At 36.8% G+C, this 22,452-nt stretch overlaps 1 protein-coding gene across 8 annotated transcripts in view; it reads right to left on the bottom strand.

Moving 5' to 3' along the window:
* ALMS1 (ALMS1 centrosome and basal body associated protein) overlaps positions 1-22,452 on the bottom strand; it is a 214,840-nt gene that overhangs the window by 154,031 nt on the left and 38,357 nt on the right. For 5 of the 8 annotated variants that reach the window (XM_045788273.2, XM_087863546.1, XM_087863545.1 and 2 more), the window contains 4 exons: positions 21,013-21,130; positions 17,393-19,535; positions 17,129-17,278; positions 13,055-13,211 (listed from right to left, as the gene is read on the bottom strand). In XM_045788273.2, the coding sequence (XP_045644229.2) occupies positions 13,055-13,211; positions 17,129-17,278; positions 17,393-19,535; positions 21,013-21,130 (2,568 nt within the window). The remainder of the gene's footprint in view (positions 1-13,054; positions 13,212-17,128; positions 17,279-17,392; positions 19,536-21,012; positions 21,131-22,452) is intronic. The other 3 variants (XM_087863548.1, XM_045788285.2, XM_087863547.1) reach the window with 2 other exon arrangements.

The following is a 22,452-nucleotide window of genomic DNA, read 5'->3' as shown; positions in this document are numbered from 1 at the left end:
ATCCAGTACTTCTAATTCTGAATGGCAGTGGGAAGTAAATGACTGCAGTAGAAATGACAAGATTTGACAAGATATGCATTCATTCATTTGTTCATTCAAAAAAAAATTAACGTTTACTATGTGCCAGTCACAGTTCTAGATATAGGAAATAGGGCAATAAACAAAGACAAAGTTTACACTCTAATTCTGCCTTATAAAGCTTACATTCTAATAGTAGGAAGTAGACAAAAAAATAAATTGATAAAACATATGGTATGTTAGATGACGGCATGATGGTTGATATATACCATAAGTATTATCTATACAGATCTTCCTCAACTTACAATGGGGTTACATCTTGATAAACCCATCATAAGATGAAAATATAATAAGTCAAAAATACATACAATAATCTAACATACCAAGCATCACAGCTTAGCCTAGTCTAACTTAAACATGCTCAGAACATTTACACTGGCCTAAAATTGGACAAAATTACCTAACACAAAAACTATTTTATAATAAAGTGTTGAATATCTTGTTATTGAATACTGTACTAAAAGTGAAGAACAGAATGGTTGTATGGGTAGAGAATGGTTGTAAGTGTATCAGGTTTTTACCCTTATAATCATGTGGTTGACTGGGAGCTGTGACTCACTGCTGCTGCCCAACATCACAAAAAATTATCATACCATATACGGCTAGCCTAAGAAAATAGCAAAATTTATAATTTGGAGTATGGTTTCTACTGAATGCATGTCATAAAGGTGAAAATTCTAAGTCAAAGCATCCTAAGTGTGGGTCCGTCTGCACTTTACATATAAAGAAATTAAGTTTCAAAGATGAAGATATAAGATTGCTTCTCAATATGGAGATCTTATTAACTTGGAGATTCTGATTCAATAGGTCTAGGATGGGATCTGAAATTTTGCATTTCTAACAAAATCCCTAGTGATGTCCCATACTTTTGGTCCTCAGACCACATTCTGATTGGTAAAGAAATATAACTTCTCCAGAGTTCTACAGTAAATGACAAAAACAGATACTTTAACCTTTTAATTCTAACTCCAAATTCTGAACTCTTTTCACCAAATTATTAGTGACTGCTATTCTAAACCCAACGGTGAGCTTCAAAAAAGCAACTAAATATAGAATTAAATGGGTTGAGGAGTGAATTATAAGGTAAGGAAGTACATTACCAAGTATTAACTCTTCAAGAAAACTAAAGGAGAAGGGATGAATGTAATCTGCATAGTAACTTGAAAAGGAATAGAAATTATGGAAAATTTGTGAGAAAAAAGACTCAAGAAATTAATAAAGCAAAACAGATTAACAGAGTGAACAACCAATGACTCACAGAGGAAATCAAAAGAAAAATCCAGTAATACCTTGAAACAAGTGAAAATGGAAATACAATATACCAAAACTTATGGGGTGCAATTATAGCAGTTCTAAGAGAGAAGTTCATTGTAATAAATGCCTATATCAAGAAATAAGAAAATCTCAAAGAAACAACCTAACTTTACATCTTAAAGAACCAGAAAAAGAACAAACAAAGCCCAGTAGAAGGAAGAAAACATAAACGAGAGCAAAAATAAATGCAGTAGAGACTAAATAGACAGTAGAAAAAAAGTTAACGAAACAAAGATCTGGTTCTTTTCAAAGATAAACAAATTGACAAATCTTTAGCTAAAATCACCACCTGTACCCCAAAATACCCAGAGAGGACTCTAATAATAAGACACAAAAACGGAAAAGGAACTATTACAACTGATATCACAGAAATATAAAAGATCAAACAAAACTTTCTACAAATAATTTTACATCAACAAATCTGACAACGTAGAAGAAACATATAACCTACCAAAACTGATTACTAGTAAGCAGATTGAATCAGTAATCAAAAGTGTCCCAACAAATGAAACTCCAGAACCAGATGGCTTCACTGGTGAATTCTACTGAATATTCAAATAATTAATACCAAAATATCTCAAATTCTTCTAAAAAATAAAAGGGAACACTTTCAAACTCATTTTATAAAGCCAGCATTACTCTGATACCAAAACCAGACAAGGAAAGGACACAATCCCATTTACAATTACATAAAAAAAAAAAAAACCTAAGAATAATTTAACCAAGGGGGGTGAAAGATCTGTACACTGCAAACTACAAGACACTGATAAAAAAGTGGAAAAAGACTCAAATAAATGGAAAGACAATCTACACATCTGAGAAGCTCAATGGACTTAATGTAGAGTAAACACAGAGATCCATACAAATACATCATAATCAAAATGTTGAAAGACTGAATATCTTGAAAGCAGCAAGAGAAAACAAATCACATACAAGGGAATGCTAATAAGATCAATAGCCGACTTCTCATCAGAAACAATAAAGGCCAGAAGACTATGGGAAGACATATTCAGAGTGCTAAGACATATTCAGAGTGTTAAAACAAAAAGATTATCAACCAAGCATTCTAAACTCAACAATCTTTCAAAAGGACGAAATAAAAACATTCCAGGTATATAAAAACTGAGAGAATCTGTTCATAGCAGAACCATCATACAAGAACTACTAACAAATTCTTCAGGCTGAAACCAAGTGACACCAGATAGTAATTTGAATTTACAAAACAAAACAAACAGTGCTAGTAAAGAGAATTATGTAAGTAATTACAAAAAGACAGCATATTTGCATACTTCTTTTCCTTTCTTCTCTTTAAAAGCAATTTTACACAAAGTAATATGTATTTAACTACATTAGTGGGGCTGTAACATATAGAAATGTAACATATTTGACAATTAACATTAAAAGGAGGCAAGTGGGAGCAAAGCTGGAGTGGAGTAAGGAAAAGACACTGGATGGTAACAAACCCACAGGAACAAATAGAGAATAAAAAATGGTAAATTAGAAGATTAATATAATAAACTCTAAATACTTCCTCTCCTCTTAGCTTCTTAAAAATACGAAAAATTATAAAAATAAGTATAATAATGTAACAACGTATTCGTATGTGTTTGTAACACATATAGGTATAATATGTATAGCAATAATAGCACACATAAAAGAGAATAGAGCTATATAAGAGTAATGTCTCTGTATCATACTACAATTAAGTTAGTATAAATCAGGTATATACAATAATAAGATAAATTGTGTAAGCCCTAGAACAACCACTAGAATATAACTTTAAAAATTAACTAGAAAATTAAAGAAATTAAAATGTGACACTAGAAAATACTCACTAAGTCCAATAAAAAGCAGTAAAAAAGGAACATAACAAAAAGACATGAAACATGGAAAGCGAAAAGTAAACCCAGCAAATATATATCCAATCTTAATCAATAATGACATTGAACATGAACTGATTAAACAGTCACATCAAAAGGCAAATATTGTCAGTCTGGATTTAAAAAAAAAAAAACAACCCACAAGACCCAACTATAAGCTGTTTACAAGAGATATACTTTAGATTCAAAAAAACAAATAGGTTGAAAGTAAAGGGATGAAAAACATATGCCATACAAGCAGCAAGCGTAAGAACTGAATTGACTATACTGACGTAAGAGAAAATAGACCTTAAAACAAAAAAAGTTACTAGAATTAAAGGGAGACCATTTATAACAACAAAAAGGTCAAGTCATCAGGAATATATAACAATTATAAACATAAATGCACTTAATATCATAATCTCAAAAGTTATGAAGCAAATATAACAGAAAAAATGATGAAACAGACAATTAAACAAAAACAGTTGAAGATTTCAATAGCTTACTTTCAAAAATAGAAACTAGCCAGAAGATCAACAAGGATACAGAAGACTTGAACACTATAAACCCACTAGAACTAAGAGACATGTATAGAACACACCACCTAACAATAGAGAATGCACATTCTTCTTAAGTGTAAACCATACATTCTACAGAATAAACTATACACTAGGACATAAGAGCAAGCCTCAATAAAATTTTAACGAACTAAAATCATACAAAGTAGGTGTTCTCTAACAAAAATGAAATCAAAGGAGATGCTAATAACAAAAGGAAAGTAAAAAATATGTGGAAATTAAACGAGACAGTCCCAAATAACCACGGGGTCAATGAAAACAAACTACAATGGAAACTTAAAAACATTTTAGATGAATTAAAACAAAACACAACAAACCAAATTCTGAGTATGCCACTAAAGTACTGCTGAGAAATCTATCAATGTAAACACCTATATCAAAAATAAAGTCCCAGGGCACCTGGGAGCTCAGTTAAGTGTCTACCTTCAGCTCAGGTCATGATCTCAGGGTCCTGTGATCAAGCCCCACATCAGGCTCCCTGCTCAGCAGGGAGTCTGCTTCTCTCTCTCCCTTTGCCCCTCCCCACAGCTCGTGCGCAGTCTCTCTCTCTCAAATAGATGAAAAATCTTTAAAAAAAAAAAAAGTCGCAAATCAATAACCTGTTCTTTCACCTCAAGAAACAATAAAAAGCACAAACTAAAACTGAAGTGTGAAAGGAAGGAAAAAATAAAGACTAAATGGGAATAAAATAGAGATTTAAAAATAGAGAAAAAGAGATCAGAAAAAGTAGAGAAACCAAAGTTTATTTCTTTGAAAAGATGAACATTGACAAAATTTAGCTAGACTCACCAAAAAAAAGAGAGATAGAAAACTCAAATTATCAAAATCAGGAATGAAAGAAGGGGTATTACTACCAATCTTCCAAAATAAAAAGGATTATATGGGAATACCATGAACAACCATATGCCAACAAATTAGATAACCTAGCTGGAATGGACAAATTCCACAAAGGACACAAATTATGAAAACTGACTCATGAAAAATATAAAATATAAATAGATTTATAGCAAATAGAAAGATGAAATTATAATTTTAAAACTTCTACAAAGAGGCAGGCAGCTTTACAGTGGGTTTCACCCAATAAAAACTAATACCAATCCTTTACAACTGCTTCCAAAAACTAGAAGATAATGCTTCTCACCTCAACTTGTAACATTAGCATTATCCTTGTACCAGAACCTAATAACAACAAAAATCACAACAAATCTACACACCAATACCTACTATGAACATAAACATAAAAGCCCTCAAAAATTACTGACAAAACAAATCCAACAACATACAAAAAGGATTATATGCCATAACCAAATGGCATGTATAACCAAGGCTGCAAGGTTGGTTATACAAAAATTAATTAATAATGCACTATATTATTAGAATATAGGACAAAAACCATATGATCATCATAAAAGAGGCAGAAAAAACATTTGACAAAATCTAACACCCTTATACAACATGATAAATATGCTCTAAAAACTACAAATAAGGGTAACTTCCCCAACCTGATAAAGATCATCTACAAAAATCCCACAGCTAACATCATACTTAATGATAAAAGACTTCGTATCTTGGGGCGCCTGGGTGGCACAGCAATTAAGCGTCTGCCTTCGGCTTAGGGCGTGATCCTGGCGTTCTGGGATCGAGCCCCACATCAGGCTCCTCTGCTGAGAGCCTGCTTCTTCCTCTCCCACTCCCCCTTCTTGTGTTCCCTCTCTCACTGGCTGTCTCTATCTCTGTCGAATAAATAAATAAAATCTTTAAAAAAAAAAAAAAAAAAGACTTCGTATCTTTCTACAAAGACCAGGACAAGACAAGGATGTCTGTTCTTGCTACTTTTATACAACATTGCACTGAAGGTACTAGTTGGGGCAGTTGAGGAATTGAAATATACAAAAGACATCCATGTTGGAAAGAAAGAAGACTATATTTGATGATGACGTGGTCTTGTATATAAAAATTATAAGAAATCCACATAGAAAATATTACAGATAATAAACAAGTAGTTCAGCAAGATTGCAGCTATAAAATTAACATACAAAATTCAACTGCATTTCCATACACTAGCAATGAATATTCCAAAAGTGAAATTAAGAAAACAATTTTTTTCAACAACAAAAAGATTAAAATAATGTTGAAAGAAAAGAAGAAAATCTAAGTAATGGAAAGATGTCCCATATTTACAGATCAAAGTATTTAATATAAAATGACATTCTCTCAAAGGAAAGACAACCCATGCTCACAGATCTAAATATTTAATATTTACTGGTTCCCTTCCACTGTTTTCCATCCACCACATCTACCCACTCAACAAATCCCTCAACCGAGGACCAACCTATAACTCATTTTCTGCAGTTTTGAGTTTTAGTAGAGAAAAACCAGAGATTCTATTAAGGCTGACAACATTAGAAAATCATCTCCAACCTCAGCTGACTTCTCAGAACTACCTGCCAATTCTTTTGCTTGTTCTTGGTCAGCTGCAACTCCTATTCACTTTAACATAAATTCTGAGCCTGTGCCAAGCCACTCTCCTCAAACCCCCTAACCCTCCTTTACCACTACACCTCCCTCAACAGATAATCTTGCTTTCTACCTCAGAACTGATCTCTCAGTTTCCTCTGTACAAACTTATTTGGTTCCACTCTTCTCCCCTTGTGCTCCATTAATTTCTTTTTTCCCTTCAAGTTACAGAACAGAATACAGAAATAATAAACTGACTCTAATATCAGATTCCTCCACGTAATTCAGTTCTAAACAATGCCATAAAGAAGATAGTGAAAAATCAAATGATTCACCTAATAAAAGATCAGGGGATTTACCAATACACCTAATCCAAAGTTAACATTATTACAAGAGTTCAAAAATAAAAAATTAGAGGGGGAGTTAAGATGGCGGAGGAGTAGGAGACACCGTTTTCAGCCGGTGCTCCGAGTCGAGCTGGATAGGTACCAGACCAGCCTAAACAACCACGGAACCAGCCTGAGACGCAGGAAGACGCATCTGGATCTCTACAAATGAACATCTCCAGCGCTGAGTATTGAGGTACGAAGCAGGGAGCCGTGAAACCGCGCACAGATATCGGAAGATAAACGGAAGGGGGAGGGAGCCGCCGCATTCGGGTGCCGGGAAGCGGTAGCCACTTGCACGGGAGAGCGGGCGGGGCTCACGGTCGGCACCCGCAAAACAGCAGACTGAGACCGTGAGCCGGGTGCGCGAGCCACCAGGCATCTCGCGGAACCCCGGAATCCCGGTGCGCTCACTGGATCCAGACTGAGACCGGGAGATCCGGGAGCGCGCGGGGCGGCTGGCGGCATTAGAAACACAAAGGACAGAGACGCCGGCCCTGGAAGTGAGGGCTGGGACGCCGGGTGTGGGGCGCACATCCCGGGACGCTGCAGGGTTGAGCAGCACCAACAGAAACAGAGTTAAAGTGGCCAGAACATTAGTAGAGAACGGGCCGCAATCCTTCTGTTCCGTGACAGAGGCTGAAATTCGGCCGCTGCTGCTCTGACTCTCAGAAGAGGCACAGCAAACCGCCAGGGAAAGCCGCCAGAGAACAAAAGCCTGGAAATACCGGCTCAGGGAGTGCCCATCCCCATCCCCCCTCGCAGGGGACATGGAGACTCTACCCAAACGGGGCTGCGTGAGTATCGGCGCGGCAGGCCCCTCCCCCAGAACACAGAAGGCAGGCTGAAAAATCAAGAAGCCCACAACCCAGGCGCCTGGGTGGCGCAGTCATTGAGCGCCTGCCTTCAGCTTAGGGCGTGATCCCAGCGTTCCGGAAAGGAGTCCCTCATCGGGCTCCTCCGCTGGGAGCTTGCTTCTTCCTCTCCCACTCCCCTGCTTCTGTTCCCTCTCTCGCTGGTTGGCTGCCACATAAATAAATAAATAAAATCTTTAAAGAAGAAGCCCACATCCCTAAGATCCCTATAAAACAAGGGGCACGGCCTGGGACCCAGTCAATAATTTGGGCTCTGGAAACCCCGCAACCTCTCTTCATCAGAATGACAAGAAGGAGAAGCCCCCCCCAGCAAAGAAAAGACAGTGACACTGTGGCCTCTGCCACAGAAATAATGGATATGGATGTAACCAAATTATCAGAAATGGAATTCAGAGTAACGATGGTCAAAATGATGAGTAGAATTGAAAAAAGTATAAACGAAAAGGTTACTGAGAATATAGAATCCCTAAGGACAGAAATGAGAGCGAACCTGACAGAAATTAAAAATTCTATGAGCCAAATGCAGGCAAAACTAGAGGCTCTGACAGCCAGGGTCGCAGAAGCAGAGGAAAGAGTTAGTGAATTGGAGGATGGGTTAATAGAGGAAAAAATGAAAATAGAAGATGGTCTTAAAAAAATCCATGCCCACGAATGTAGGTTACGGGAGATTACTGACTCAATGAAACGATCCAATGTTAGAATCATCGGCATCCCCGAGGGGGTGGAGAAAAACAGAGGTCTAGAAGAGATATTTGAACAAATTGTAGCTGAAAACTTCCCTAATCTAGCAAGGGAAACAAACATTCGTGTCCAAGAGGCAGAGAGGACCCCTCCCAAGCTCAACCACGACAAACCTACACCACGTCACGTCATAGTGCAATTCGCAAATATTAGATGCAAGGATACAGTATTGAAAGCGGCCAGGGCAAAGAAATTTCTCACGTACCAAGGCAAAGGCATCAGAATTACGTCAGACCTGTCTACACAGACCTGGAATGAGAGAAAGGGTTGGGGGAGCATATTTAAAGCTCTTTCAGAGAAAAACATGCAGCCAAGGATCCTTTATCCAGCAAGGCTGTCATTCAGAATTGATGGAGAAATAAAGACATTTCAGAATCGCCAGTCACTAACCAATTTTGTAACTACGAAACCAGCCCTACAGGAGATATTACGGGGGGTTCTATAAAAGTAAAAAGGCCCCAAGAGTGATACAGAACAGAAAGTCACAGCCAATACAAAAAAAGACTTTACTGGCAACATGGCAACATTAAAATCATATCTCTCAGTAATCAGTCTTAATGTAAATGGTTTGAACCATCCCATAAAACGCCACAGGGTTGCAGATTGGATAAAAAGAAATGACCCATCCATTTGCTGTCTACAAGAGACTCATTTCAAACCCAAAGATGCATTCAGACTGAGAGTAAGGGGATGGAGTACCATCTTTCACGCAAATGGTCCTCAAAAGAAAGCTGGGGTAGCAATTCTCATATCAGATAAATTGGATTTTAAACTACAGACTATAGTTAGAGACGCAGAAGGGCACTATATTATTCTTAAGTGAAGTATTCAACAAGTGGATATGACAATTATAAATATATATGCCCCCAACAGGGGAGCAGCAAGATACACAAGCCAACTCTTATCCAGAATAAAGAGACATATAAATGAAAATACATTAATAGTAGGGGACCTCAACACTCCACTATCAGAAATAGACAGAACACCCTGGCAAAAACTAAGCAAAGAATCAAAGGCTTTGAATGCCATACTCGACGAGTTGGACCTCATAGATATATATAGAACACTACACCCCAGAACCAAAGAATACTCATTCTATTCTAATGCCCATGGAACATTCTCAAGAATAGACCATGTTCTGGGACACAAAACAGGTCTCAACCGATACCAAAAGATTGAAATTATCCCCTGCATATTCTCAGACCACAACGCTCTGAAATTGGAACTCAACCACAAGGAAAAATTTGGAAGAAACTCAAACACTTGGAGACTAAGAGCCATACTGCTCAGGAATGACTCGATAAACCAGGAAATCAAAAATCAAATTAAACAATTTATGGAGACCAATGAGAATGAAAATACAACAGTCCAAAACCTATGGGATACTGCAAAGGCAGTCCTAAGGGGGAAATACATAGCCATCCAAGCTTCACTCAAAAGAATAGAAAAATCTAAAATGCAGTTTTTATATTCTCACCTCAAGAAGCTGGAACAGCAACAGAGAGACAGGCCTAATCCACGCACGAGGAAGCAGCTGACCAAAATTAGAGCTGAAATCAATCAAGCAGAAACCAGAAGTACAGTAGAGCAGATCAACAGGACTAGAAGCTGGTTCTTTGAGAGAATCAATAAAATTGACAGACCACTGGCAAGACTTATCCAAAAGAAAAGAGAAAGGACCCAGATTATTAAAATTATGAATGAAAAAGGAGAGGTCACGACGAGCACCATTGAAATTGGAAGGATTATTAGAAATTTTTATCAACAGCTATATGCCAATAAACTAAGCAATCTGGAAGAGATGGAATCCTTCCTGGAAACCTATAAACTACCAAGATTGAAACCGGAAGAAATTGATTCCTTAAACAGGCCAATTAATTATGAAGAAATTGAGTCAGTGATAAACAACCTTCCAAATAACAAAACTCCAGGCCCGGACGGTTTTCCTGGGGAATTCTACCAAACATTCAAAGAAGAAATAATACCTATTCTCCTAAAGCTATTTCAAAAAATAGAAACAGAAGGAAAGCTACCAAACTCATTCTATGAGGCCAATATTACCTTGATCCCCAAACCAGGCAAAGACCCCCTCAAAAAGGAGAATTACAGACCGATTTCCCTAATGAATATGGATGCCAAAATCCTCAACAAGATACTTGCTAATAGAATCCAACAGTACATTAAAAGGATTATCCATCACGATCAAGTGGGATTCATACCTGGGATGCAAGCGTGGTTCAATATTCGCAAATCAATCAGCGTGATACATCATATCAACAAGAAAAGACTCAGGAACCATATGATCCTCTCAATCGATGCCAAAAAAGCATTTGACAAAATACAGCATCCTTTCCTGATTAAAACCCTTCAGAGTGTAGGAATAGAAGGTACATTTCTCAATCTCATAAAAGCCATCTATGAAAAGCCTACTGCAAATATTATTCTCAATGGAGAAAAGCTGGAAGCCTTTCCCTTAAGATCAGGAACTCAACAAGGATGCCCACTCTCGCCACTATTATTCAACATAGTACTAGAAGTCCTTGCTACAGCAATCAGACGACAAAAAGGGATCAAAGGTATTCAAATTGGCAAAGAAGAAGTCAAAATGTCTCTCTTTGCAGATGACATGATACTCTATATGGAAAACCCAAAAGAAGCCACTCCCAAATTATTAGAAGTTATAGAGCAATTCAGTAACGTGGCAGGATACAAAATAAATGCTCAGAAATCAGTTGCATTTCTATACACGAATAACGAGACCGAAGAAAGAGAAATTAGGGAATCCATCCCATTTACAATAGCACCAAAAACCATACGTTACCTTGGAATTAACTTAACCAGAGATGTAAAGGACCTATATTCTAGAAACTATAAATCACTCTTGAAAGACATTGAGGAAGACATAAAAAGATGGAAAGATATTCCATGCTCATGGATCGGAAGAATTAACATAGTTAAAATGTCCATGCTACCCAGAGCAATCTACACTTTCAATGCTATCCCGATCAAAATACCAAGGACATTTTTCAAAGAACTGGAACAAACAGTCCTTAAATTTGTATGGAACCAGAAAAGGCCCCGAATCTCCAAGGAACTGTTGAAAAGGAAAAACAAAGCTGGGGGCATCACAATGCCGGATTTCGAGCTGTACTACAAAGCTGTGATCACAAAGACAGCATGGTACTGGCACAAAAACAGACACATAGACCAATGGAACAGAATAGAGAGCCCAGAAATGGACCCTCGGCTCTTTGGGCAACTAATATTTGATAAAGCAGGAAAAAACATCCGGTGGGAAAAAGACAGTCTCTTCAATAAATGGTGCTGGGAAAATTGGACAGCTACATGCAAAAGAATGAAACTTGACCACTATCTCACACCATACATAAAAATAAACTCCAAATGGATGAAAGACCTCAATGTGAGACAGGAATCCATCAAAATTCTAGAGGAGAACATAGGCAACAACCTCTACGACATCGGCCAAAGCAACCTTTTTCATGACACATCTCCAAAGGCAAGAGAAACAAAAGATAAAATGAATTTATGGGACTTCATCAAGATTAAAAGTTTCTGCACAGCCAAGGAAACAGTCAGAAAAACTAAGAGGCAGCCCACGGAATGGGAGAAGATATTTGCAAATGACACTACAGATAAAGGACTGGTATCCAAGATCTACAAAGAACTTCTCAAACTCAATACACGAGAAACAAATAAACAAATCAAAAAATGGGCAGAAGATATGAACAGACACTTTTCCAATGAAGACATACAAATGGCTAACAGACACATGAAAAAATGTTCAAAATCATTAGCCATCAAGGAAATTCAAATCAAAACCACACTGAGATACCACCTTACGCCAGTTAGAATGGCAAAAATAGACAAGGCAAGAAACAACAATTGTTGGAGAGGATGTGGAGAAAGGGGATCCCTCCTACATTGTTGGTGGGAATGCAAGTTGGTACAGCCACTCTGGAAAACAGTGTGGAGGTCCCTTAAAAAGTTAAAAATTGAGCTACCCTATGATCCAGCCATTGCACTACTGGGTATTTACCCCAAAGATACAGACGTAGTGAAGAGAAGGGCCATATGCACCCCAATGTTCATAGCAGCATTGTCCACAATAGCTAAATCGTGGAAGGAGCCGAGATGCCCTTCAACAGATGACTGGATTAAGAAGTTGTGGTCCATATATACAATGGAATATTACTCAGCTATCAGAAAGAACGAGTTCTCAACATTTGCTACAACATGGACAGCACTGGAGGAGATAATGCTAAGTGAAATAAGTCAAGCAGAGAAAGACAACTATCATATGATTTCTCTCATCTATGGAACATAAGAACTAGGATGATCAGTAGGGGAAGAAAGGGATAAAGAAAGGGGGGGGTAATCAGAAGGGGGAATGAAACATGAGAGACTATGGACTATGAGAAACAAACTGAGGACTTCAGAGGGGAGGGGGGTGGGGGAATGGGATAGACCGGTGATGGGTAGTAAGGAGGGCACGTATTGCATGGTGCACTGGGTGTTATACACAACTAATGAATCATCGAGCCTTACATCGGAAACCGGGGATGTACTGTATGGTGACTAACATAATATAATAAAAAATCATAAAAAAAAAAAAAAAAGAAAGGCTAGGGAGGGAAACCTAAAAAAAAGAAAAATAAAAAAAATAAAATAAAATAAAAAATTAGCCATAGCAAGCTATTTTTAACAAGCTAGTCAAAAGAATAGCTAATATCTCCTTTTCCACATACCTGCTATTTGTTTGAGAGTCTTCTGCACAGTGTCAGGAGATACCCTCAACATCCTGAGATCTGAAGAGTGATACTCCAACTCTATGGTTGGTTCATGAGGAATAAATGGAGGCAATATGGATGAAAAAGTCTGATTAATGTCCATATTAGAACCTACCTATAAAAAAAGATAAAAAATTAAGAAAACAGGATTAATTTTAGGCTTCACCTGATAAAAGAAAACCTAATTTTTATGAAAATGAAAACTAAGCAGTCATACCAGATCCTTAAGCTCATATTCTCAACCCTCCTAAATTCATATACAAGTCATACCTTGTTTGGTCAATTCTAAGAAGGCTCTACAAATTATTCTGAGGGTCTGGAAGTCTGCCTATATAGAATATTAAGATAGGAAGCCTAGAAGTTTGTTCCATAGTATGGTCATTGAAGAATTTGAACTTTGGTATTACTCTTGACAAGCTCAAGGATTTTTTTTTTTTAAAGAAGAGGTTATGTTGTAAAAAGGAAAGAGGAAAGAAGGAAAGAGAGAACAGGAATATTTTCAAGAAATCCACAAATGTTTAGAAAAAAAATTAAAGCATCAAAGAGCTGGATCTATGATCAATTACCAAAAAACATAAGTCCTCAAATTTCTTTAAACAAAAGTACTTGGAAAAACAAACTGACAGTGAAGTACAGGTTAAACGCTGAAAAAGAAGTTCTCAAAGTTTCATCAGATCCCAGCAAGTCCTTACTAGAAAAGAAATTAGAAACCAGCATTGGTGCTGTCAGTACACAAACATATAAGCTTTTCACCAAATTCACATTACTCTCATATAAAAACAATATACCACTTTGAGGTTTCTTTATTTTCCTAAAAATGTTATTCCCTCTTTTTGATGCCCTCTCAGGAGAGTCTAAAAATGTACATAAGGATGAATTTTGTTCAATCCTCTTTTATCAAGGTTTTTTCATTGTGTAGTAATGAACAATCTTAGGAAACAGGCAGGGTATAAAAATAAATATTCTACTTCTACTGCCCTGTCTAGGTTTCTCTACACCAGTGGTTCTCGGTTGTGGGAGATTTTTGCCTCCACCCATCTCTCCCTGACCAAGAAATATATGGCAATGCTGGAGACATTTTTCACTGTCATAACTTCGGGGGTGTGTGTGGGAGGGTGTGTGGCTATTGGCATCTAGTGAGTAGAAGCCAGGCATGTTGCTCAGCAGCCTAAAATGCACAGAAAAGCCCCCCACAACAAAGAATTATCATACCCAAAAAGACAATAGTACAGAGAAACCCTGCTCTAAACAAAGCACAAAGTTCTAAGTTTTCAATTATCCCACTCCTAAAGGAGACGTTTTTGAAATACAGCTTATTAACATATGTATCACAGATATGATAGAGACTTTTGTGTGTGTCCCCAGGCACATATGCGTGTTTAATAGTTTTTCTCTAGAGCTTTTCAATGTAGGAAGAAAAATTTCCATTCCAATCTTGACATCAATACAATTTCATTAATATTACTCAGTCATAAAAAAGAATGAAATCTGGCCATTTGCAACAACATGGACAGATCTAGAAGCTATAATGCTATGTGAAATAAGTCAGAGAAAGACAAATACCATGTGATTTCACTTATGTGGAATTTAAGAAACAAAACAAATGAACAAAGAAAAAAAGAGACAAATCAAAAAAACCAGACTCTCAACTATAGAGAACAAACTGATGGTTATGGGAAGGGGATGGGTGAAATTGGTGAAGGGGATTAAGAGTACACTTATCACGATGAGCACTGAGTAATGTATAGAATTGTTAATTCACAGAATATTGTACACCTGAAACTAATATAACACTATGTTAACTATACTGGAATTAAAATTTAGTAAATAAATAAAATTTCATTATTATCAAAGCTTCGAAACATACAGATATTAGAGTAGGTAATGCAAAAGAAAATGTAGGGCGCCTGGGTGGCTCAGTCAGTTGTCTGCCTTCAGCACAGGTCATGATCTTGGGGTCCTGGGAATGAACACTGCATCGGGCTCCCTGCTCAGCAGGGAGCCTGCTTCCCCCTCTCCCTGTACCTGCTGCTTCCCCTGCTTGTGCTCTCTCTCTTTCTTTAAATATATATTATGTATAAAAAGTTGATGTAAGTTATATAAGTAGTACTATCAAAAAAATTAGAACTCTAAGTTTAAAATTGATAATATTTGTTTCTCATTCTTATTGAAATTCACTTTGACCAATCCCCTTCAAAACCTTCACTCTTGCCAAAATAATGCAAAATCTTGGCTTTGGTTTCACTGAAGAATAGTTAAACAGGAAGACAGTTTATGGTATGGTTGTTAAATACAAAGATAAGGTTAGTTTCGGGGCGCCTGAGTGCCTCAGTCGGTTAAGCATCTAGATGCCTTTGGCTCAGGTCATGATCCCAGGGTACTGGGATCGAGCCCCATGTTGGGTTCCCAGCTCAGCGGAGACTTTGCTTCTCCCTCTCCCCCCATTCATGCTCTCTCTCGCTCTCTCACAAATAAATAAAATCTTAAAAAAAAAAGATAAGGTTAGTTTCAAATACCAGCTTTCCTACTTGCTCAATAATAATGAGCAAGTTTCTTAACCCTCTAAATATCAATTGTAAAATGAGGATGGTAATAACCCCCAATAATCCTACCTGATAGGACTGACCAAAGGACTAAATGAATTGATGTATATAAATAAATCTCTTAGCGTAGTATTTGAGCACACAGTGTTAGCTATCATTTTCATCCCCATCAAGAGACTGAAAATTAGAACAAAAACAATGTGTACTTTTCTTTTTTTAAATTTTATTTATTTACTTATTTGACAGAGAGAGTGTGAGAGAGCACAAGCAGGGAGAGCAGGAAAGGAGAAGCAGGCTCCCAAATGAGCAGGGAGCCCAATGTGGTGCTTGATCCCAGGACCCTGGGATCATGACCTGAGCTAAAGGCACACTTAACCGACTAAGCCACCCAGGTGCCCAAACAATGTCTACTTTAGAATGTTTAAGAAAATAAAATTAACCTCATAGTTCTCTGTATTTCAATTTTTAATATATTCAATAATTATAAATGAAAGGAAAAGTTTATCTCAATACCTTTGTTCATTTTCTCTAATCATCTGCCTGAATCTAAAGGTCCAAAAATGATTGCAACCCAAACTAGCAGCTTTCCAAGGACATACTAATCTTATACATGGAAAAACAGGGAAAGGAAAGTAACATTAAGTACACAACATCTATTGTATAGCTATATTTAATGACTAATAAGATTAAGGATATACTATAAAGAAGCTGACAGTATCAGACAAAAGAGGATGGGCAATGGGACCAAAGGAACATCGAAACCAAGAGATGCAAAGATCCAGGCAAAGGCAATGAAGTCTTGTATAAAAGAAAGGCTGACACAGAAATTTAATAACATCTCGAAGTTATTTTCTAATACACACACACACGATAATGATATAAACAGAGAGAGGGAGGGAATGTGTATATGCATAGGTATGTCACTCATTTGGGAAAGTGGTAGTTAGTTCCCTTTGGGGACACTAAGTAGTGTGGATATTAAGCATCTCAGTATCCTTCCTGGGGAAACACTGGTTCTTATAATTTTCAAAATTCCTCTGAAGTCAAATCTTTCAGGACCTTCTGAACAGAAATATTTAAATATTCCAGGGTCTATTCCAATACTTGTAAATTGAAGGGCAGAGTGAAAAAATGTACAACTGACTATCTCCACCAGTGATTCTAATCTGAACACTGTCCGAAGTTTCTTGCTGACACAACTGGGAAGAGTTAGCAGGTCTCAAGATAAAAGGCCTGGGAGCTCCAAAGGATGGCCTTTTCCAAGACACTACAAAACTCACTAACTCTTATGGTCTATGAAACACAGATATTTCTTTTATGCCAACTTCTAACAAATTAATGGAGCATATTCTTGGATACCAGATGAAGACAGATTGTACGTCACATGTTGGTATTAGAGGATATAAATGGGCCCTTTACTTTCATCCCCATTTTTCAACTAAAATATTCTTTCCCTACCCCACAAGAAATGTCAAACAGAATAACTTACAGGCTCTTCAAAATCACTCTCTTCCTTAGACGGCAGTTGTAAGGCAGACTGCCAGTGCAGGGAGCTGTCACAAACCTCTAGATCATCAAGCACATTTTTAAAACCTGCTAGCTCAATGGACTCAACAGTCAAGTCACCTTGTTCATATGCCTGTTCATAAAATTAAAAAAAGTAAGTAAAATAAAAACAAGTAACAATACCATTTTCTGAAATAGTACTGGAAAAGACCACATTTCCTCCATTTATCATATTATTGTGTCTCACCTCTCTTTGTAGATCAGCAACTCTTGTACTGCATACAGCAGCATTTTCATCCAGGTTACAGCATTCAGTATCATCATCCAGAGTAGAGGTGTCAGATTCAGCCTTCCCCTGCAGGCCCTCTACAAAATAGGAGTCATTTTGCATAATTGTATGTATAGTAAAACCGGATTTGGCTCCCATAGGCTCAGGAATTTTACCATGGCCTACATCAGCTTTCAGCAATGACTCTTGGCTGACTGCAATTAATGATGCATTACTGGTCATTGGTAAAGCACCTTGTGACTTAGCATCCCATGTCACCAAGTTTGCTGAAAAGCTGCTTCCTACAGTTGCAGATGGACCTTCAATGATGTCACTAGAGTTTACATTCTTAACCAAAATACAGTTTGAGGAATCTGCAACTTCTTCAAATGTTCTTAAGTCTTGTAAAACCAAAGAATCTGAAGTCGATACTTTCATTGGATAAAAAATGTTTGAAGATCCTACCTTCTCTGCAAGGTCAAGATCAGGAACAGACTTTATCTTCCCAATGGGAAGAAATGGTTCACTGTCTAGATCACACTGAAATAAAGCTGACTGGGCATTGCCAAGACCAACAGTCTGGCTGTGAGATTTTTCACTTAAAGAAGCAGATGACTTAAGCTCTGGAATAAGAGAAAGTGGCTTAATGAACATTTCCTGAGGAGCATTGGGGAGTGATTTTAAATCAAGATGCCAATACAGGGAGCTATCACCATTATCTTTTTTATGGAACAACGGTTTTGAAGCCGCTAATTCAAATACCCCAGGAGTAGACTGATAACATGGATGATGAAGCCCATCAAAGAAAGAGTTTTCATCATTATAATTTAATAGGGAAAGAGGTGAATTTTTTGGTTCACTTTCTTGGCTGTCATTTATTAAAGACTTACTGATGTCAGTTTGGATTTCATTTACTGTACTCTCTTTCTTGGAAGGCTCAATAGAGGCAATAACAACCTCAAAGGCTACATTTTCAGAAGAATCAACACTTTCTCCACTAAAAGCAGAAGTTGCCCTTTGGTTTCTTTCCTCTTGTAAATACAGTTGTTCTGATGTCTCATCCACGCTGGATTTAATAGTCTGAAGAGGACCACCAGAAACCTCCATGTTAGAGGTACCATGTTGCCTTGAGTGTATATGTATTTCTGAAACTTCTACAGAATTATCAGGAACTACAACATTCTCAATATACTGTATTTCTGAAGATCTGGGATGCATCTCTGAAAATACTAAAGTATTTCTATTCTCCTTTAGTTCAAAACCTTGAGATAATTCTTTCCCCAGGCCTTCTTTATTTCTTTCATACCCCTCCAAAGAATCCATCATTTCTTTCACCTCATTCTCCGCGGGAGCCCTTAAATAAACACTCTCAAAATAATGACTGTGAGCTGTCAAAGGAATGCCCTTTCCTCTTCTTTCCAGCAGACAATGCAAGAAAGACCGTGACATTTTGTTATTAAAATGAGGAGCAACTTCATGTGGAAAAGAAACACAGTCCTTATTGATCGCATATGTTTCTGGATTGTGTGAAGCTTCCTGTTTGCTCCACAGCATACATGAAAAAGGGGCACGAAAATTGTCACTTCCCTTAGGAATTTTATTTTTATCAGTTGTGTCAGATGAATCTGAATAAGAATCATGATCCTTACTGGTTAAATATTTTTCTGACTGCTGTAAAGCTTTCTGTTTCCAATACTGCACATACGAACAAGAAGCATCAAAGCTGTCACTTCCTTCAGGAGTCATGTATTCATCACTTGTATAAGATGAGGTTGAAACAGAAACTTGACCTTTATCAGCTAAACTGGTTTCTGGCTCCTGAACTTCTTGTGTCTTCCATGCCATATAGGAACAAAGAGCATCATAACTATCGAAGTCTTTGGGGGTTTTCAGTTCATCAACTGTATCAGACGAAACAGTCTCTTCTTTAGTCCCTTGTCCAAAAGGTAAAAAAGAGCGCTGACACTCAACAGCTGTACTAGCTATAAGCGAGTGCTGAGATAAACTAATGCAACTGTTAACTAAGTCTGAAGCTACTTCTGAGGCTGCCTGGAATAAAGCTTCACTAACTTCCGACGGTCGAGAAAACCATGCAGTATCTTCAGACTTACCAGGAATTCCCCTGAAAATACACAGTTAAAAATAAATAAATAACACATTTAAAACATTTTTTTAAATACTAACATGAAAAATATGAAACTGATATGTCACTGAAATTAAGATTATTTGAAAAGTGTATTGAAAAAACAAAGTTCTAATTTCAAATTCCCTTAAAGTGGTTAGTGACTGAACAAGGCAAATTTTTTGTAAACATTATATGAACTCCCATCCTACGACCCTAATATTTTCTCAGCCTTCTCCTAAAACAATGTTACAAAAAAATAGGAATATTTTCATACTGCCAAAAATGATTAAATAAAAAATTCAAACTTTACTATTTAAAATGTTTATCAGCTACCATAATTTAATACTTATTTAACTTTCACTAATTCTTACACTAGTCATTTACTGTGCTCTTGAAAACCCCTTAAGAAGCGATCTACTCCTGGGGCGCCTGGGTGGAGCAGTCATTAAGCGTCTGCCTTCAGCTCAGGGTGTGATCCCGGCGTTCTGGGATCGAGCCCCACATCAGGCTCCTCTGCTAGGAGCCTGCTTCTTCCTCTCCCACTCCCCCTGCCTGTGTTCCCTCTCTCGCTGGCTGTCTCTCTCTGTCAAATAAATAAAAATAAATAAATAAATAAATAAATAAATAAATAAATAAATAAATAAATAAAAAGAAGTTGTCTACTCCTAAAACACAAGAGGTAACCTAATTATTGGTTGACTATTATATACAGAACACTTTTTCATAAAAGTAATTTTAAGGTAATACGTAGCAGAAGGGCAAAGGTTTTTACTCTGTAAACAACCATGGGTTTTTTTTTCAACATTTTTATTTGAGTATAGTTGATATACATTATTACATTAGTTTCAGGTGTACAACACGTCATGGTAAGCACAGCAGAATGAACAGAATTGTCAAAACACTACATTGTGGGGGCGCCTGGGTGGCACAGCGGTTAAGTGTCTGCCTCCGGCTCAGGGCGTGATCCCGGCGTTATGGGATCGAGCCCCACATCAGGCTCCTCTGCTATGAGCCTGCTTCTTCCTCTCCCACTCCCCCTGCTGTGGTCCCTCTCTCGCTGGCTGTCTCTTGTCAAATAAATAAATAAAATCTTAAAAAAAAAAAAAAAACAACAACAAAAAAACACTACATTGTGCACCTGAAACTAACATAACATTATCTGTCAACTATACTTCAATAATAAAAATTTAAAAATAAAATGAACTATGCCTGAAATGCTAAAATACATTAAAAATTATTTTTAAATGAACTACAGTTGCCTGGCTCATCTTTACACATGTACTACTATTCCAAATTAATATGCATCATGTCTTAACTTAGGGCCTTGTTACCTTCCAAGTATGTACTGAAAATATCTAACCCCCACTCCGAAGTCTCACCTTAGCCTGAAAAGTCATTAATATTAGCAACAACTTAGAACAAGAAAAGAAAGAGAGGAAAGTTTACATGCAAATAAAAAAATAAATCATCCTACCTCAGAGGTGCAAAATCTAGTTCACTTTGTTGAAATAAGGAATCAGACCCAAACTCTTGATCTTGTGTCAAACATGTCAGCAAAGGCAAATCAGGAGAAGCAAAGTTGTCTTGTATGACTGCAAAGTTTCAGGTATAAAAATGTTGGGAATGCTGAAAGTTAAATGCTTAGCTTACTCATGTAATACTTTAAAGAACCTAAATACGTAGCCATCTGGAAGTTTCTACGAGCATCAGAATGATAACATAACAGCCTGAAAAGTTTCAGGCACTTAACGTATAAAATTTCAGTGATAACTCTGAAGGATAGGTATTATTATACCCATCTTACAGCTGAGGAAACATGATTATAAAATTTAAGAAATATTAATTTGCCCACATTCACATAGCTTAAGTGTCAGAATGAGAACTGAACCTAAACACTCTAATTTCTTGGCAAGTGCTCTTAACCATTATGAGTGTTTCTTTCCATCTTAAATCAAAGTGTAGTCCATAGGTTCCTGGGCATCCTTAAGACATTATTAGGAGGTATCTAGAGTCAAAATTATATTCAAAACAATATTAAGATGTCATTTGCCTTATTCTCTCACAGAGTATGGTACAATGTTCCAGAAGCTACATCATCTATGATATAGCAACATACTGAATTCAAAAGCAGATTATCAGAATCCACCTCTCTTCTATTAGGTCAAACATTATAGAGATTTTTTTTCTTAAATAAAACAGTGCTATTCTTCTGAATATTTTTGTTTTGAGAAATAGTTACTTTTCTTAAAAAATATGTAATTTATGTTAACATGCAATGGCAATGTTATTTTTTAATGAGTTAATAAATATTTAGAAATTTCTAAGTTTTAATTTCTAATATGGGAAATATCAACAACCCACATACACAAAAGCTCTTTGAAGACCTTGGTAATTTAAAAGTATGTAAGGGAGTCCTGTGATCAAAAAGTTTGAGAACTGCTGATCTAAAGGAAAAACAATTCTTGTGGATTCCTGAATGTCAACTTAAATAATTCCTATTAGATGTGTCTAAATATGTACAAACTAGGTATAAACTCCTTATTACTTATACCATTTATATAACTATAAAAACAGAAACAATTTTAATAGAAATAAAACTATAAAACCATCAGTATTCTAAGATTAATTTAACTGGATAGGTGATATTTTGCTAGAACTAAATATTCTTTCACTACGAATGTAATACCATTGCTTGAGTAAACTTTCTTGATTTCAGAATGCCTATAATTCTGCATGGCACACTTTCCCTATCATAACTGTCATACCCTGTTTTAATCTTTGGTCTGTCTGCTTCCCACCTAGATTGTCAACTCCACATCCACTTTATTCACAGCTATATCTGTAGTGCCTACCAAAGTACTTGCTACACTTACTCACTAAAAACAGAATTATTTATTTACTGAATGAATTTATT

This window comes from Ursus americanus, chromosome 7 (assembly GCF_024610735.1).
Source record: "Ursus americanus isolate L20-20 chromosome 7, mUrsAme1.1.p, whole genome shotgun sequence".
NCBI lineage: Eukaryota > Metazoa > Chordata > Mammalia > Carnivora > Ursidae > Ursus > Ursus americanus.
The sequence above is the reverse complement of the archived record's forward strand: the minus strand, read 5'-3'. Positions and strand labels throughout refer to the sequence as shown.